The sequence below is a fragment of the Saccopteryx bilineata genome, chromosome X (genome assembly GCF_036850765.1).
Source record: "Saccopteryx bilineata isolate mSacBil1 chromosome X, mSacBil1_pri_phased_curated, whole genome shotgun sequence".
NCBI lineage: Eukaryota > Metazoa > Chordata > Mammalia > Chiroptera > Emballonuridae > Saccopteryx > Saccopteryx bilineata.
This window is the reverse complement of record NC_089502.1, coordinates 127,930,315-127,942,637: the sequence shown is the minus strand read 5'-3', so window position 1 is coordinate 127,942,637 and position 12,323 is coordinate 127,930,315. Positions and strand designations below refer to the sequence as shown.

General features: G+C 42.2%; 1 protein-coding gene across 1 annotated transcript in view; it reads left to right on the top strand.

Annotated features, from left to right (window-relative positions):
- Nucleotides 1-12,323, top strand: part of PDK3 (pyruvate dehydrogenase kinase 3) — a 92,283-nt gene that overhangs the window by 34,273 nt on the left and 45,687 nt on the right. The window contains exons 4-5 of the mRNA XM_066250276.1: nt 5,672-5,856; nt 9,565-9,654. Of these exons, the coding sequence (XP_066106373.1) occupies nt 5,672-5,856; nt 9,565-9,654 (275 nt within the window). The remainder of the gene's footprint in view (nt 1-5,671; nt 5,857-9,564; nt 9,655-12,323) is intronic.

Sequence of the window (12,323 nt, the reverse complement as noted above, 5' to 3'; positions counted from 1 at the left end):
ACCTGAAGGTAAAAAGATCTAGGCAGACAATGGTTTCGTGAGTGGAGCACTTGTCAGTAAGAACCAGAAGTCCAGTTTGGATGAAAGCATTCGGTTTCTTAATGGGTCACAGCTCAACACTGCTGTTTAATTGAGTTAAGAATTTAACATAGTACAAAGTGAATAATGACACTTAAATGTATGGTTCAAGATCTAATTCTTTTTTAAAAATAGTTTTGTATGAAATGTATTGGGGGACATGGTTTAATAAAATCACGTAGGCTTCAAGTGTATAATCCTGTATACAGCATCCGTATGTTGCTTATGTGGCCACCCCTCAAAGTCGATGTCCTTCTGTCACCATATATTTCACCTCCTTTACTTTTTACCACCTCCCACCCCCCTTTTCCTCTGGTGACAACCGTATTGTTGTTTTCTGTGCGGTGAGGTTTTGTTCGTTTGTTTTTCTTCTTTGTTCAGTTGTTGCTTTCAGTTTTTTATCCCACTGTGAGTGAAATCTATGCTTCTTGACTTTTTCCATCTGGCTTACTGATTCTTGATACATTTTTGCTCATGGGGAACTGGCAGGCCGTCACTCTAAATGTTGCAGTAAATGTTCCACCTAGTGGTCGTTGACTGCAGTGGTCTCTGTATATGCATGAAGCTGTCTACTCAGTCTTTTAGAGTATTTTTAAAAATATATTTAGATTTACAAATTCTTCACTTTTACAGCTTAAAATAATAGAGATACAAATAGCATACAGTTAACTAACTAGGTTACTTGTGGCAGTGATGAAATTTTTCATATTTTCATTGTGTTATGCACATCTTATGTAGTCTATTGAAAATTAGTAATTCTGACCACTGATGAATCCTTCCATTATATATTGTTATCTTCATTATGAGCTGGTGACATTTTACAGAGACATCTACTTAAGATATTAATTACCTCATTCGTTGAGACCCGCTTTACATTAAAATTATTACTTTCTGGTTACAGTAATGAACTACCACAGGCAGTTCCAAGTTTTGCTTGGTGAATTAGATTCACAAAGTGTGGTCTGCTATGTTACATTTGGTTAAATGGTTCAAGACTGGGTGATGCAGAAGGGATGTTTGAAATTATTCACTAAAAGCTTTTTATCTTTTTGTGTTACACTGAAACTTATATAAATGCTTTAATGATCTTTTGCAAAAATATTTTTTCATATGTGCATATTTTTACATCGAACCTCTGTCATCCTCAGCCTGGATCCACCAGTACTCAGCAATTGTCTATTTTTTACAGATTGGTCTTTTATAGTCTTCTCAGTGCTCTGCTTTGTCCATCTATTTATAAGCCACTTGAGGAAGGACCAGTGAAAAGCTGAAATATTTTTCTCTAAGATCAGGATCACGACAAGGATGTCCCCTCTTGCCCTTTCTGTTCAACACAAGTACTGAAAGTCCTTCAGTTTATTTCTCTATGTCTTCTGATTGCTGGGTGAGAGCTCTTAGGAGTTCTTGATTTGCTCAGTACCCATTTCTTTCTTTTCTTTTTAAGTGAGAGAAGGGGAGAATGAGACAAACTCCCGCATGCGCACCAACCAACAACCCTTGTCTGTGGCCGATGCTTTAATCAACTGAGCCGTCCTCAGTGCCTGAGGCTGATGCTTGGACCAGTTGAGCTATCTTCAGCACCTGGGGCCATGCTTGAACCAATCGAGCCACTGGCTATGAGAGGGAAAGAAAGAGAACGGAGAGAGGAAAGGGAAGAGAAGCAAATGGTCGCTTCTCCTGTGTGCCCTGACAAGGGATCGAACTGGGAGATCCATACACTGGGCTGGCTCTATCCACTGAGCCAACTGGCCAAGGCCACTCAGTACCTGTTTCTTTCACTGCACTGATAAGCTGTTACACAATCTTTTCAGACCTTTACAGTTTTTAAAAGATTTTCAGTACGATGTCACATTTGAACTCAGGAAAACAATGGTTTCATTTTGGAGAAGCAGAAACAACCTGAATTCTGTTGTTGCTATTATGCATGAAGACTGCTAACTTCTCATGCTGATGGGAAATATTTCTATTTTTCATTTTCATTTAGCCAGAAAACATGAACCCTAGCTCTGAGTGCAGATTTTTCCCTCAAGAGAAATTAAGTGTCTTTTTCACATTACTTTCTTCCTGTTTCATATACATATGAGTGAATGCATATGGCAGGCTTATTGTGCTGAGGAATTTCCTTTTTTTTTAATCAAGTAGGAAGCAGGGAGGTGGAGGGACAGACTCCTGAATGCTCCCCAATCAGGATCCACCTGGCCACCCCTGTCTGGGGCTGATGTTCTGCGTACCTGGGGCCTCTGCTTTGTTGCTCAGCAACCAAGCAACTTTAGCATCTGAGACAAAGCCATGGAGCCATCCTCAGCATTCAGGGCCAACTTGCTCATTCAAGCCATGGCTGCGGGAGGGGAAGAGAAAGAGTGAGAGAAAGGGGGAGAAGTGGGGAAGTAGATGGCCACTTCTCCTGTGTGCCGTGACTGAGAATCAAACCTGTGACTTCCACACACTGGGCTGACACTCTACCACTGAGCCAACCAGCCAGGGCGAGGAATTTCTAAGTAGAAACCCTTAGAATAGGTTCACACAATTGTAAGACTGAATACCTTACATATAGATGTTCCATAAAAAGAACTAGAGAAACACCTCGTTAGACAAGACATTAGCTCGAGGCATTTAACCAGCTCTCTCAATCCACAAATAAGGAAACTGAAGTCACAGGTGTGAGGTGACTTGTCCAAGATCATAACATTAGTTAGTGGCAGAGCTAGAGCCGGAAATGACATTTCCTTAGGACAGTGTTCTTGACAGTGGACCATACTATCAGCACTGCTGGTTTGAGCCAGGAGTGGCTAGGTCAAGTTTTGTTGTAAATTAAAATATAAAGGAAAAAAACATCTTGACCGGTTTCATACTTCGCTAGGTGTTTTGTGTGATGAATCTGTGAAATGTAGAAGAGGCAGCATTGGGTCAGAGCCCCAGATGCAGTATTCTCCTTGCTGTCAGTTAAGGTTTTGAAATTAATGAATCAAATCTAGAAACTTTGTTTTCTCAGCAGTCATTGGCAAGTAACAGTTTGTTTGGCAGCTAGCCTAAAAATTGGGACTGACCTCTCTAGCTTTGCATTTTAGGATCTAGATTTGTGGAAGTATGTGATATTAAATTTCTGCTCTGTGGTTCCCAGAGTCCTGTCTCAGTTTCTGGAACAGGTTGTCAGTCCGGTGAATTTATGGGTGTGAGCCTGCTTTGTAAACTGCCAAGCGCTGGATCCGATGTGCACAAGATCATGTGAATTGCAGTAACTGGCCCAGGTTCATGCAGCTAGTTAGGAGAGTTGGGATTTTAGAAGCCTGGGGCTCATGGTGAAGGAAGGCATGAAGGTGAGTCATTTTAGTCACAGCAGTGGCCTTTTTTGCTCAATGAGAGGTTATATAGGAGTCACAGGCAAGGTAATCATTTAACCCTTTGAGGAGTGAGTGTTTTTCATGCTCGCTGACCCCCAGGAGTGAGTTCTTTTTCCAAAAAATAAAATTAGTTTGTTACAGTTTTATTAACTTAAAATCATGTTTGTTTGATAACCAATTTATGGAAACAAGAAGAACAGACATTTGCCTTTTTTTAATGTTGCCTTACACGTGTACGATCGTACTCTGGCTGGTCAGGAGGCACGAGGACGTACCTGAACGTTAGTGCTACTCAGAGGGTTAAGTACAATGAAAGTGGCTTAGAGGACAAGTACATTTATGTAACGCTCAAGTTCAGAAGAGCCCCAGAAGTTTGGAGAAATAGTCTGAGAATTGAACCATGAAGGCAACTATCCGGCCTTCAGATCGGTTGACGCATTGCCCTACTATAATGAGTTTTTTCACTGTCATGCTATTTCATTCATATGTTGGAAAGAACATTATGTAAAGAAAAAAATTGTCCATCATAGAAATTCTTATGAATAATTATGATCTCCTAATTTCAGAGTTGATTTATTCATCTTGACTGTCTTTTATACGCATTTGTTACAGTAATATTTCATCATTGGGAAAAATAAGACTGAACGGTAAGTTAAAGTCATTCCACATTTCACTGCCAGGTGACAAGACTGTTAACATTTTCCTTCCATCCCTCCTTTGACTAGGGCACACATATTTCTGTAAGTATAAAACATTTTTTACAAAAATACGCATGCCAAGATTGCAGATCTACATTATTCCTATAGGTTTTATAATGGTCTGTCTACAGATAAGTCATGGGATTCAAACTCTTAGCTTTGGATTTTAGAATGGTTTGTAGTTTTCTTGTGACTCCAAATGGTGCTCTAAACAGCTCTTTAAATACAGCTGTTGCATTTTTAATTTGTTTTATTATTATTATTATTTGTGAAGGTGAAGTTTTTGGCATTCATGTTTTCTCTGGTTAAATTTTTTGACACCAGAGTCCTTGCATTGTTTCTGTTAGGGTGCTTGTCTTTTCCTTTATTAAGGTAACTCTTGCAAATAGACAATTCCCAGTTCCCACTTTGTTTTTTGATAGAATTGCTGAAATTCTGCCTAGTCATATAATTTGTTTCTTCATGTTTTCTGTCTTTGGTATTAAGCTTAGAACAGCCTTCCTTATTTCTTCGATCTTTTCTGTGATTTTGCCCTTTTGCATTTAAATCTCGTAACCCACTTTTTGGCTTAAGGCTTGAAATTGGTTTGTGACTTATATTATTCCAGCTATCCCAACTAATTTGACTGTTTCTCGACTGACTTGCAATGTCCCGTTACCAGTATGCTCAATTTTTGTACACATACCCTCACTCATCCTTGGCCCTGGTTCCCAGCTTTTCATTTGGTTCCATCGACTTACCTTTCTCTCTTTTTAAACATTTTTTTTATTGATTGATTTTGAGCGAGAGAGAGGAAGGGAGAGAGTGAGAAACATCAATTTGTTGTTCCACTTTTTTATGCAGTCACTGGTTGATTCTTTTATGTCCCCTGATAAGGGATCAAACCGGCAACCTTGGCGTATCAGGATGACGCTCTAACCAACTGAGTACCTGGACAGGGCAACTTGTGTTTCTCTTCTTAGTTACTTACCATCCTTAGAATATTTTCCCTCTGTATCCTTAAGTAACATAGCATAATACTTGAATAGGTTTGTTTTAATTGCCTTTATTTTTATCTACATTTCATCACTATATCTTACTGCTGTGAGAAATAGATTTCAAAATTTTGCTCTTGACAGTATTTATTCATGGAAGCTATTGCTTTGAGACTCCATAATAAATCCTTGGGACTTTTTTTGGATTGTCCCTATGTTAACAGGAGAAATACTATAATATGCTCTGAAATTATTTGGAAAATATTTGTGGAACTTGTATTATATATAATCACTTATCCAAAAAGTCAGTGGATTCCTTAAAAATGGTATTTGAAAATTTTTTTTCTCTAATGGCACCTTTTACTTTTAGTGTCTCTTAAAGGAGAATCTGTGTAGAAAGCTTCAGGCAGACTTGAGTAACCTTTTAGTGTCTCATGAATTCTTCCTTGTAGCCTGTAATGATTATGATGCCTCTACCTATAAAAACAGCAGAAGATATATATTCCGAAACAGAGCTGGGAAGGTTATGCATCAGCCATGCGCTACAAAGACTGACCACTTTTGTTTCCCTCCCACATAGCTTTCTACAAGTTCTGGTTAAAATCAGAAATAGACACAATGATGTGGTTCCTACAATGGCACAAGGAGTGATTGAATACAAGGAGAAGTTCGGGTTCGATCCATTCATCAGCAGTAACATCCAGTACTTTCTGGACCGCTTCTATACCAACCGCATCTCCTTCCGCATGCTTATTAACCAGCACAGTAAGTTGGGCTTTTGGTCCTGTTTGGAAATGGTAAACAGTTCCCCCACATATTTTCCTGTTACAGTTCTGCATTTTTTTCAGTAGAATTTTATTCCTAGTTCAGTTTTTTCTAAGGAAATCCTATCTATTAAAACACTGTTCACTAGTATTCTTTGTTATAAGAAATCCTTGAAAGGTTTTTTTAATTTTTTTTTTTTTACAGAGAGAGAGTCAGAGAGAGGGATAGACAGGGACAAATACACAGGAACGGAGAGATGAGAAGCATCAATCATTAGTTTTTCATTGCGCATTGCGACACCTTAGTTGTTTATTGATTGCTTTCTCATATGTGCCTTGACCGCGGGCCTTCAGCAGACTGAGTAACCCTTTGCTGGAGCCAGCGACCTTGGGTTCAAGCTGGTGGGCTTTTTGCTCAAACCAGATGAGCCGGCGCTCAAGCTGGCGACCTCGGGGTCTCAAACCTGGATCCTCTGCATCCCAGTCAGACGCTCTATCCACTGCGCCACCGCCTGGTCAGGCTTGAAAGGCTTTTTTAAAATTGAACTCATTAGGCCCTGGCCGGTTGGCTCAGCGGTAGAGCGTCGGCCTGGTGTGCGGGGGACCCGGGTTTGATTCCCGGCCAGGGCACATAGGAGAAGTGCCCATTTGCTTCTCCTTCCTCTCTGTTTCTCTCTTCCCCTCCTGCAGCCGAGGCTCCATTGGAGCAAAGATGGCCCGGGCGCTGGGGATGGCTCCTTGGCCTCTGCCCCAGGTGCTAGAGTGGCTCTGGTCGCAGCAGAGCGACCCCCCCCAGGGGCAGAGCATCGCCCCCTGGTGGGCAGAGCATCGCCCCTGGTGGGCGTGCCGGGTGGATCCTGGTCGGGCGCATGCGAGAGTCTATCTGACTGTCCCTCCCCGTTTCCAGCTTCAAAAAAAAAAAAAAATTGAACTCATTAAATGCTCCTACTGGAGACAGGGCCCGTAGCTGCGGGTTAAGCTGCTGCTGTGGCATTCCTGGTAGGGGCGTCGGTCCAGTTTTAATGGCAGCCACGTTCATCTCCAAATACTTTCATGTGTCTCTGAGACAATGTTCTAGTCTTAGTCCAGGATGTTAGGTGTTTTCCCTTTTTGGTTTTAAAAACATTGACCCTCGGAATATTGAATTGGCATTTTGACAACATGAGCAATTGATCTTTTATGTCACAGGGATCAGTGAAGTCAGATTAAGTAAATTGTCAAACCATAGTCTTGTCTTGGGATAAGAAAAAATCACTAAAATTCTCTCTATACACACAAAAAAATTTTGGCTTATTTTCAACGCTGTCTCTTTGCGCAGTATTATAATTCTTATGGAAAAGCATTCAGGTCTCTCATCTAAATCATTCTCTTTGCTGAATCAGAAAATGGACAGCACATCTTTATTGTACTGATTTTATTTATTTGGATAAATGAATGTTCTACAACTCTTAAATGTGGGCTGATTCTGAATGTATGTCTTTTAAAAATAGAAATGTATGCTGACCTGTGGTGGCGCAGTGGATAAAGCGTCGACCTGGAAATGCTGAGGTCGCCGGTTCGAAACCCTGGGCTTGCCTGGTCAAGACACATATGGGAGTTGATGCTTCCAGCTCCTCCCCCCTTCTCTCTCTCTGTCTCTCTCTCCCTCTCTGTCTCTCTCCTCTCTAAAAATGAATTAAAAAAATAAAAAAATAAAATAAAAATAGAAATGTATGCTCCAAATCTGAAACTAATATAACATTGAATGTCAACTGTAATGGAGGAAAATTGCATTAGTTACAAGCAAAGCATATTACTCTTCAAAACTATAATCAAAGCAAATTCCCCCGAAGACATGACAATAAGGGTAATTTATTATTTAAAAAAAAAAGGAGTTATGCCAATTTACAGGAACTTTGAAGGGAAAGGAAGAACCTAAATACTATTTAATAAACCTCTTAGATAACTACAGTTTCTTTCTGACCTGAACATGTGTGTCTGGATATATATGTACATGCTTTTAGATCATTGGATAAGCTAGTCATTTCTGGTTCCTTTTGCTTGTTTTTTGTTTTGTTTTGTTTTGTTTAGCAAAGGAGAGAGAGGGGCACAGACAGACAGGAAAGGAGAGAGATGAGAAGCATCAGTTCATAGTTGTGTCACTTAGGTGTTCAGTGATTGCTTTCTCATATGTGCCTTGACCAGGGGGCTCCAGCTGATCCAGTGACCCCTTGCTCAAGACAGTGACCTTTGGGCTCAAACCAGTGACTTTATGGTCATGTCTATGATCCTGCACTCAAGCCAGCGACCCCACACTCAAGCTGGATGAGCCCGCACTCAAGCCGGCAACCTCAGGGTTTTGAACCTGGGTCCTCAGCGTCCCAGGTCAATGCTCTATCCACTGCACCGTCACCTGGTCAGGCAGTCACTTCTGTTTTTTCTTTTTTGTTTATTTTTTTTTACTTGATCAGTTGGAAATTTATGTATCAGCCTAGTGGCCATATTCATCACGTTTTATAATTTAAAATCTTCCCTATTTCATTTAAGTGTCCTCCTTTTGTAAAATCTAAGTTATTCCCAATTTTTGTTTGATTTAAAAATAAGTACCCCAATAAATAAATACATATATGTATGTCTTTCTAGGAACATTGGCATTCGCATTCCTTTTTCCTTTGGGGCTCCTTTTGGCTTTTATTCAGAAGTAAAATTTTGCTAGTCTTGTGTGCTTTTTTTGTGTCTCTGAAAGAAGAATCTCTGAAAACAAGTGTACTTTAAAAATACTTGAACAGCCTGACCAGGCGGTGGCGCAGTGGATAGAGTGTTGGACTGGGATGCCGAGGACCCAGGTTCGAGACCCCAAGGTTGCCAGCTTGAGCGCGGGCTCATCTGGTTTGTGCAAAAAGCTCACCAGCTTGGACCCAAGGTCACTGGCTTGAGCAAGGGGTTACTTGATCTGCTGAAGGCCCACGGTCAAAGCACATATGAGAAAGCAATCAATGAACAACTAAGGTGTCGCAATGCGCAATGAAAAACTAATGATTGATGCTTCTCATCTCTCCGTTCCTGTCTGTCTGTCCCTGTCTATCCCTCTCTCTGACTCTGTCTCTGTAAAAAAACAAACAAACAAACAAAAAACAACTTGAACAAATATCGTTTGTGTATATACTACATTGAAAAATACTCTTCGTGATGGAGACATTTGAAATGTTCACGATGAAGACATTTCGCAGGCCTGGCCTAATGGTGCAGACTGCATTTTCTAACTAGTGGACATTGGGTTAAATGTCTGCAGTAGTCCTGAGAAGGTGGGTAAGCTTGGCTAAGAATGAAAGGAGGTTTTCTCATCCATATCACTTTGGGTCGGGAAGAAAGAGATGGACACCTGGCTCGTGTCTCTGCCTCAGTGAGACTGGTGAGTCTTAAAGCACACCCGTCCTCCTTCATTGTCCCATCATCGTCAATCCCCCATCGTATGCACGGGGTGGGGCCAAAGTAGGTTTACAGTTGTTTGGATGGAAAACAATACAGTAACGAATAATACAAGAGTGAACTCTGTGTTTTACGAACTCACAACTGTAAAGCTACTTTTGCTCCACCCTGTATTCTACTTAAGTCACTGACTGGATGCTAAAGCGCTTCTTACAAATACGAGAATCCTCTATATTTCTCTGCTTGACCATCTCAGCCTGCTTTGTTTGTAATCTCTTCCTTCCCTTTTGGTTTTGTTTAGCACTTCTGTTTGGTGGTGACACTAATCCTGCTCATCCTAAACACATCGGAAGTATCGATCCCACCTGCAACGTGGCTGATGTCGTGAAGGGTAAGGAGACCACCGCACTGGCAGTGATTGGGTTCAAATAGGCTGGTGTTGCTCTCAAGGCACTTGGTGATAGGGCCATGTTGCTAAGTTGTTTGCCGAGTCCTCAGGCCACTCTGGGCTCCAGCTACTTAGTCCAAAGCTGCAAAGTTCTTTCTGGGCACTTCAGGGAAAGATCCATCATTCGTAATGCTCAAAATGGGTTTCTATTTCTTTTTTTTTTTTTTTTCTTTTTTTTTTTCTTCTGTATTTTTCTGAAGCCGGAAACGGGGAGAGACAGACAGACTCCCGCATGCGCCCGACCGGGATCCACCCGGCACGCCCACCAGGGGGCGACGCTCTGCCAACCAGGGGGCGATGCTCTGCCCCTCTGGGGCATCACTCTGTTGCGACCAGAGCCACTCTAGCTCCTGGGGCAGAGACCGAGGAGCCATCCCCAGCGCCCAGGCCATCTTTGCTCCAGTGGAGCCTCGGCTGTGAGAGGGGAAGAGAGAGACAGAGAGGAAGGAGAGGGGGAGGGGTGGAGAAGCAGATGGGCACTTCTCCTGTGTGCCCTGGCCGGGAATCGAACCCGGAACTTCTGCACGCCAGGCCGATGCTCTACCACTGAACCAACCGGCCAGGGCCGGGTTTCTATTTCAATGGTGAGGATTTTCCTTGTAGTTTTGTCTTAAACCATAAATAACTGTCAGCTCAAGTACTCTCTAAGTTTTGATTGCCACCATTATCTGAAAATGTCAGAGAATGCAAATCCTTGTTATAAAATTTGGTTGAATTCATATGCTTGTAAAATTGAAACATCTTTCTGATGTGTGCCCCAGGCTTTGGAACCTCCATGGCATGTGGGCTCCATGGGGTCACTGGATATCGAGTCAGACACTGCCCCAGTAGCCTTCAGGTGGAACAGAGCCCTAGAACCCGAAGTCTCTAGTACCGGGCACATTGAACTAGAACTGCAGTTTGAATAATAAATTCATTTTAAGCTAGATGCTAGCTGCTAGCTCCAGAAAGCCTTCCTGGTTGTGAGTGATCCACCAGGTTTCTGGACCTCTTCTTTCGTTTTCTTCAGCCTTCTGGTTACTCTGTGCAGCCTCTGATCCCTGATCTGTCCCTTCCCGAGCCGGTGTCTCCTGTTTTGGTCCTCCTCTGCTTCCTCTACCCACAAGCAAGTTCTCACGACCACAGCTCTCACGGTCTTCATCAAGGGTCTTTGGTGCTCTTACCTTTTCTGAACTACGTAACGGAGTCAGTAGAGGGCAGGAGAGGACCTTGTCTCTTTGGTAAAGCCCTGAAACCCACCTCAAGCAGAATGACACTTGCTGCTGAGTCAGAGGCCGAGGGAGTGGGCGGGTATGTATACTCCTTCAGTAGCCAGAGAGGAAAACTGACACTATTTGTTTGTTTACCCTGACATTCCTTTTTTTTTTTTTTTTGAGAGAGAGAGAGAGAGAGAAAGAAACATCAACTTGTTGTTCCATTTAGTTGTATGATTGATTGCTTCTCATATGTGCCCTGATTGGGGCTCTATCCGGCGACCTTGGGGGTCAGGACTGTGCCCTCGTAGTTGAGCCCTTACCAGGGCTTGAGCCAGTGATCTCAGGTTCAAGCCAGCACCCTTGGTATCGAGCTGGTGACCTACCCTGGGCATTCTTAAACCCGACGAGGAAGACTCAGGCCTAGGGGCCTTTACTCAGCCTAGAATTGCCAAGCTCTTCTGGCCTCTGTTTAGTTAGGAAACATTTACTCAGAGTATTCCAGTTGTAAGACAAATAGGTCCAGCTCCACAAGAATCCTAAAGGTGCCTGACCAGGCAGTGGTGCAGTGGATAGAGCGTCGGGTTGGGATGCGGAAGACCCAGATTTGAGACCCCGAGGTCGCCAGCTTGAGCACGGGCTCATCTGGTTTGAGGAAAGCTTACCAGCTTGAGCCCAAGGCCACTGGCTCAAGCAAGGGGTTACTCGGTCTGCTGAAGGCCCGCGGTCAAGGCATATATGAGAAAGCAATCAATGAACAACTAAGGTGTTGCAACAAAAAAGTAATGACTGATGCTTCTCATCTCTCCATTCCTGTCTGTCTGTCCCTGTATATCCCTCTCTCTCACTCTCTCTCTCTCTTGTCTCTGTAAAGAAAAAAAAAGTTTTAAAATAATCCTAAAGGTTGCTCTCTCTCAGGATGACCCCGTGGTTAATCATGACTTCTGCAGGCTCCACTGGGGGACTGGTCCTGTCATAGTTGGCTTTTGTGAAATAGGAAGCCAGGTTCAGATAGTTGACTGCCCTTAGAAAAAAGGCACACATTCATAACGCGAAAGTGCATTGGCATATAATGCACGTGTGTCTTTTCTCTTGAACTGTAAGCAGTTTGAGGTCAGGGTTTGTATCTTAACACTTGTTTTGTAACTTACATAGAACTTAGTATATACCTATTAGATGGTCAATGAGTATTCCTTGGTTTGAGAAATTGGAAACTTTTATAATTTACTTTTTTTTAAACGATACTGAACTTTGAAAACTAACCAAGATCCAACTATGTATATATTTTACTTTATTTTTTAAATTCTTATTAATTTTAATTTATTATGTTAACATAGATTTAAGTGTCCCACTCAATATAGGTCCCTCACCCTCCACCCCGTGTCTCCACTGCCCCTCTTTGCCTCCTCCCCCTAACTT